The sequence below is a fragment of the Drosophila navojoa genome, chromosome 3 (genome assembly GCF_054131105.1).
Source record: "Drosophila navojoa isolate 15081-1374.11 chromosome 3, UAZ_NAV_1.0, whole genome shotgun sequence".
NCBI classification, from domain to species: domain Eukaryota; kingdom Metazoa; phylum Arthropoda; class Insecta; order Diptera; family Drosophilidae; genus Drosophila; species Drosophila navojoa.
In genome coordinates, this window is record NC_142891.1 from 7,683,683 (window position 1) to 7,689,576 (window position 5,894).

Consider the following 5,894-nt stretch of genomic DNA (forward strand, 5'->3'; position numbering starts at 1 on the left):
ATTATTGAGTTATTTTGGGCTCGTTTCGCTGTGACTGTCGAAATACTTTTTTGGGCAAGTTGGCAGCCTTTAATCTATCAGCAGGGCAGTTGGCAGTCTTAGTTCGTTGTGTGCGCTTAAAAATTGTATTTGTATAAAAGTCAAGAACCAGCTACATAACAATGGAACAATTCAAGGGCCTACAAAAATCCCTCTACATATGGACGGATAGCGGAGAGTTGGACAAACGCGTACAGGCACTGAAAGAGGCCACCGGCGGCGAGGTGGCTGTCGAGAACGTGCATCGCCTGTCGTTTTGTAAGTGTTAACAATGTTGGGTGTGAGTCAGCATGTTTATAGCCAATTGCATGCATTTTAGCCTCCTACGCCAATTCGAGTTTCGATCTGATTGTAATTGAATGCGCCCAATTGACCGACAATTACGTAAAACTACTGCACATGCTCAAACCGAGCGGCAAACTGCACTTGTTCGCTTACATCGGACCAGCCGCCAATTTGTTGCAGGAAATTAAACTATCTGGCTTCATCAATTGCAGCGAAGATGCTGCGGCCAATACCCTGACAGCCGAGAAACCTGGCTATGAGACCGGCTCATCGGCTCGCCTATCGTTCGCCAAGAAATCACCCAGCATGAATGTGTGGAAGATAAGTGGCGATGATGAGGAGCTAATCGATGAGGAGGAACTGCTCGATGAGGAGGACAAACAAAAGCCAGATCCAGCTGGATTACGTGTCTGCAGCACCACAGGCAAACGCAAAGCATGCAAAAACTGTTCCTGCGGCTTGGCCGAAGAGCTGGAAGATGAGAAGAAAACAAAAGCAGCTACCGAGAATGCAAAGTCCAGCTGTGGAAATGTACGTACAGTATTTGTGTTTATGTCTCGAGCAAAGCAGCCCATATCAGTGTAGTGGCTCTAGAAAATTATAACTTTTTAGAAATTGAAAACCTAGATAGGCTCATTGTGATTAGGTTACGAAACGAGTAAGCTTTGCTTTGAAAAATATATAAGTTTTTCTCTCCATTAGACTTTTTGTCTTCTGGTCTCATTTTCACGATTATATAACTTAAAGGTCTATTTGCTTCTAATGCTTCACATATTACTGTGTAAAATAGGTTCTTGAAAAGTCGTGACAGGAGAACAATTGACGCCAATTGTTATTTCTGTTTTGGCTTATTGTTTATGCTTTCATGCTATTAGCTTTAATATTTTCATCTTTTTTGTTTGTATTTGAATCGCTATTTGTACGCTTTAGCTGTGCAGCTAGAAACTTTGTTAGATATTGCATAAATTCTATGTTTATGTTTCCTATTATTTAAATTCTATGCAATTATTAATAACAATGGCTTCAGCGTATTATAATTAACTATAATGAGAAAAGTGATCTATGCACAATGTTTGGTAATTAACTAGACTCGAAATAGAGCGGAACATGCACAGCGCTTCGTATTCGTTCGGATGATTTCACTATGAAGTTGAAAGCCAAATCGTTTAAAGCGACTTTAAAATTGATTTCATATTTGTATTATTTTTAGATTTAGTGGAAATTCTTTTAGCGATAATTTGATAGGAGCTAGGACACAATATTAATTAATATATTAATTTGCAAAATAGAAAGTAATATGTAGTTTTTCAATGTTTATATTGAAGCCTCTATCAGATTCTTCAGATAATATTATATTATATTATTATTATTATTGTATTCATTATATTTTCTAGTTATATGTATATTTTATTTATATGCCCGTAAACAAAATCTAATCGTTAGCTATTTATTTATTTTTTCCAGTGTTATCTGGGCGACGCGTTTAGATGCTCCACTTGCCCATATCTGGGCATGCCAGCCTTTAAGCCGGGCGAGAAGGTGCAGCTGGCTGATAATTTGCTGAAATCTGATATTTAGAACATAGGACACAGTGCATACAGATAGACTTGGACACTTTATTAAGTGAAATTTTATATTTAAAAAATACATTTCATAAAAAACATAAAAGCATACAAGTATTTATATAGATAGATTCTATTATATATTAATATTAGAGTTCACATGGTGTACCCTTGATAAGATCAGCCGTCTTGCCTGTCATTATACGATAATTGACTTCATTGTGATCCAATTCTTTGTACAGATAGGTGGGCATGCGATCGGACAGCACCCAGAGATTGCCAGTGTTGTCCACCTTCAGGTCGTTGGGAAAGACCAAAGTATGCGAATCGGATTCAATCAGTCCCTGCGTGTCGGTTGTATATGGACGCTTCACATTCCAGCAGGCGATGGCATCTTTGTTCACCTGCGTGTAGAAGAGTACGCCAGTCTCCTTATCATACGATTCGGCTGTCGATTGTCCGTTCATGCCGCGATCACCGATCAGCTTGAAATCATAATACGAATCGCCGCCATTCACATGACTCTCGTTTTGGAGCACACGATTGGAGACCTTAAACTCTTTGGTGCTGGCCAGGGCATGGAAATACACGTCCTTGGTATGATCTGGATTCAAGGGTCCAATGGCCATGCCGAAAACACCATCGGTCCATTGGAAATTGACGCCGGCCACATTGAAATCGCCCTGCAGCGGATCAAAGTGGAAGTAATTGTGCTTCACACGATACGATTTGTCATCCCTGAGCGAGTAGACAATGACGCCATATGCGCCCAAATCTGGAACATAGGCGTACGCATCTTCGCACTGCTCTCGGTCCACATCGACAATCTAGAACAAAGAATATCAGAGCTAAAATTTAAGTAAATGTGTAGCCTGAGTTGGCTTACAATATTGGCAAAGAATGTGTCCTCCTTGCTCTGATCGGCTGGTATAGCAAAGCGACGCAGCAGTTGATCTGTCTTCAGATCGAATACCAATATCGAGCTGGGTGTAATTTGCTTGGGATTGCCCAAGATATCGGCCAGGCCAGTGTCCAGCACCCAGAGGCGGTCGCAGACATCAACGCTTATGCGGAAGGTGGAAATGATTGTTGCATTGTTCTGCAATTGTACGCCAACATTCTGCGCCTTGTCCGCATCCAAACGTCCGCCAGATGGCGTCTTCTGCTCTTGTGGCTGCACATCGATGGGCAGCCTATTGGCCTCCCAGCTGGGATAGGGACGTAGCTTTGGTGATTTCTCAGTTGTCGAGAGATCAATGTAGTTTAAGGTGGCTGCAACGCCTGCCTTCCATCTATGTGGCAGAGCAGGGAAGAGAAAAAGAGAAAGAGTCAGTTAAGTCATATATGATATACATATATACTAATTTATAGTTATCTCTGCAGAATTATTTACAGGATATCTTTAAGTTGACTTTTTTATAACTTCCCTGTTGCTAAAATTAACCATGTTATTATTCAGATTATAATATTTTGATTTCTATAGGTCATTTATCATATAATATTATACTAATGAATTCTTTGTTTGTTTTCATAGAAGTAGGTAAAGCACCGAGCTATGATGACGTCAAGCTCAACTTGATGAGCAATTTCAAATAGACATATGTAGAACAAAATCAAAGTATATACATACATACATATGTATATACCCAGGTAGTTTATACATACATATGTTACCAAAAAGCCAGCTGTTTCGCTTCAAACAATTAGCTTAGGCATTAATCAAGTTATAGTCATATTTGCATAACAGTAATCTAAAATGCAAATATTTGTAAACTAAAAAAGAGCTAAAGACAAACACAACAGCAAAAAAATAACCGGTTTTTGAGTCAATCTCAATTGGTTTTTCGCAATCCCCCGCTTTCAAAATAAAAAAAATATATACACACATAAAAAAAGTACACAGTGTGCTTAATAGCCGCATATATTTTGGCTATATTTTTTGTTTGGTCACCTACCTTGGCACAGTGACAAAGATTTTGTTTTCCCAACGCTCCACGCCAAGTGGCAGATTGTTCTCTGCAATGTAGTGGCCGCTCTGCTTGGCCTCCGCCTCGGCCTCGGCGCTGGGCCAATCGAAGGTCAGCTGCTTCCACGAGAACCGTTCCTCCAGCTTGGCATTAACGCCCAGGCAGCTGATAAAGCACAGAGCCAGCAGCCTTACTGTAAACATGACTTGCTCTTTTGTTTCTTCACTCTAGATTTCGAAAATATTCGATTCGGACTTGAGAATCTTTATCTTTGAATCGCTGAACCACCGTAACGTTCGAGCTAAGCGCGCTTACTGCATTGCTTGAGCGCTGGTCCGAGCTTAATATGCTGAGCGAAAGCTGGAAAAGCTTTCGCAAAGCTCTCGCACACGCGACATAAATATCTTGCAAGCTTGACGACAGCTGCCGTTGCCGTTGCCGTTGCCGTTGCCTGTCAGACTCTTCTGTGGGTGGGCCAGCCAAATTAGCATTGGCGGAAGGGAATAAAGGTCTGGTAAAAATAAATGTAATGGAGCGATAAAGGCAAAAAAAGAATGAGATATTTGTAAGCCAACTGCACTGATTTGCAATGCAACTGGTTGTTAATTCATATCGGGTCAGAAGCTATTGGGCATCGGCTGTTAGCGAACTGAATTAAATTTTAAACTAGTTTACGGTCGAAACAAGTTCTCAGAGAATTGTGACAATCCAGCTGAACATCTGGAAAACTTCGGGTAAAAGTAAGCGAATAGGCGATTGCGTTGCTTCGCAGCATCAAAGCTAGCCTAGCTGGATTTTTTATGTCAAGCTAAAGAGACAGGGAATAAATAGCATATAAAATTCAGCTAAATTAGAGGTATCGATTCAATCTGGCTTGTAGACTTGAGATTTTATCTATTCTGTAATTTATATTTTTTGTTTGTCTATTAATTTATTATTTAAGCTCAAGTTACGGTAAGACTTTCTTGACGTGTTTTTTTTTTATATTTGTTTTCCTACAGCTAACACAAAGTTAACTTTATTTGCAGCTTTTAGCTTAAATATCATTAGCTTCCTCCTGCCTCTTAAATAATTAGATTCAACATATTTAAATTATTGTTGAAAAATAAAACCTTATAATATTACTTCAAACGCGATAAGTTAAAAATAAATAAAACAAATAATTATCATACCTGTTGGCACGACCACTGATTGCATAAGTTAATAAATTACCTGAAAGGATTAATGCAAGCTCAAAATAAATATATATAATATATAATATGTAATATAAATATAATCATAAATTGTTTTGAGTTTAAAATTAAATATTTTTCTTAATGATAATAAATAAAAATGATAATAAAAAAAACCTTTGATAGATCATCCAATTTGTTAGTCAATGGAAATATTTTTTTCATTCTGTTTTTGGTTGTTTATTCAGTAAAATTCTCATATTCCGTTAATAAGACTTTAAATTAATTCGTTAATGTTACTTTCATAAGAACATACCGAGTTTTCTTTGCTTCATATTGCTACAATTGTAATTTTCTTTATCTTATTATTTTTTTGTTTTCTTTAATTCATTTGAAATTTTGGATTATTTTTGTTTTATTATTTATTTTTTTTTTACAACGATTAGCTTTGCTAAAGTTAGTTATTAACTTTCTTTATCTGTGAGTGGTTGAGACGGGAAAGCAAACAACTAAAAATGAAATTTATAACATTTGAGATTTTTGTTGTTGTTGAGGAAAACTTGTATAGTTTTCCCTTTGTGAATTTTGTTTAGCTTAATACGCTATATACAATATACATGTTTTATTTTACGACTACCCTAACAGCATTCCCTATATATGTATATGAATTACAATCCAATTAAACTACAAATTCCAACGATCCTTAACAATTAAATGTCTTATTTGTATATATATATATATATTTTTTTTACTAAAGACGATGCCATTTTTGCAAGGTGAAAATTACGCTTACTCACAATATATTATGAATGTTTGCATTAGTATATATGTACTACATGTGTATGTGTGTGTATAGTTTTATTTCATTA

The 5,894-nt window shown here is 37.1% G+C and overlaps 2 protein-coding genes across 2 annotated transcripts; one reads left to right on the forward strand and one right to left on the reverse strand.

Annotated features, from left to right (window-relative positions):
- The first annotated feature begins 61 nt into the window (after positions 1 to 61).
- Positions 62 to 2,111, forward strand: CIAPIN1 (cytokine induced apoptosis inhibitor 1). The gene is made up of 3 exons (XM_030387806.2): positions 62 to 297; positions 359 to 855; positions 1,789 to 2,111. Exons 1-3 carry the CDS (start codon positions 162 to 164, stop codon positions 1,900 to 1,902), a joined length of 747 nt encoding a protein of 248 aa, XP_030243666.1. The 5' UTR covers positions 62 to 161; the 3' UTR covers positions 1,903 to 2,111.
- yellow-c (L-dopachrome tautomerase yellow-c) lies at positions 1,923 to 4,192 on the reverse strand. Its single transcript, XM_030387802.2, has 3 exons — positions 3,842 to 4,192; positions 2,773 to 3,178; positions 1,923 to 2,713 (listed from the first exon to the last, which is right to left on the reverse strand). The coding sequence occupies exons 1-3, from the start codon at positions 4,054 to 4,056 to the stop codon at positions 2,036 to 2,038; spliced, it is 1,299 nt and encodes a 432-aa protein (XP_030243662.1). The 5' UTR covers positions 4,057 to 4,192; the 3' UTR covers positions 1,923 to 2,035.
- Positions 4,193 to 5,894: the final 1,702 nt, after the last annotated feature.

Bases quoted from the DNA above. Each gene is read 5' to 3' on its own strand.
- yellow-c (XM_030387802.2), bottom strand. From the start codon at position 4,056: ATGTTTACAGTAAGGCTGCTGGCTCTGTGCTTTATCAGCTGCCTGGGC. The intron at 3,179-3,841 runs GTAGGTGACCAA...TCTGCCACATAG, and splicing joins ATCTTTGTCACTGTGCCAAG to ATGGAAGGCAGGCGTTGCAG. The intron at 2,714-2,772 runs GTAAGCCAACTC...TCTTTGTTCTAG, and splicing joins ACACATTCTTTGCCAATATT to ATTGTCGATGTGGACCGAGA.
- CIAPIN1 (XM_030387806.2), top strand. From the start codon at position 162: ATGGAACAATTCAAGGGCCTACAAAAATCCCTCTACATATGGACGGAT. The intron at 298-358 runs GTAAGTGTTAAC...CATGCATTTTAG, and splicing joins CGTGCATCGCCTGTCGTTTT to CCTCCTACGCCAATTCGAGT. The intron at 856-1,788 runs GTACGTACAGTA...TATTTTTTCCAG, and splicing joins CAAAGTCCAGCTGTGGAAAT to TGTTATCTGGGCGACGCGTT.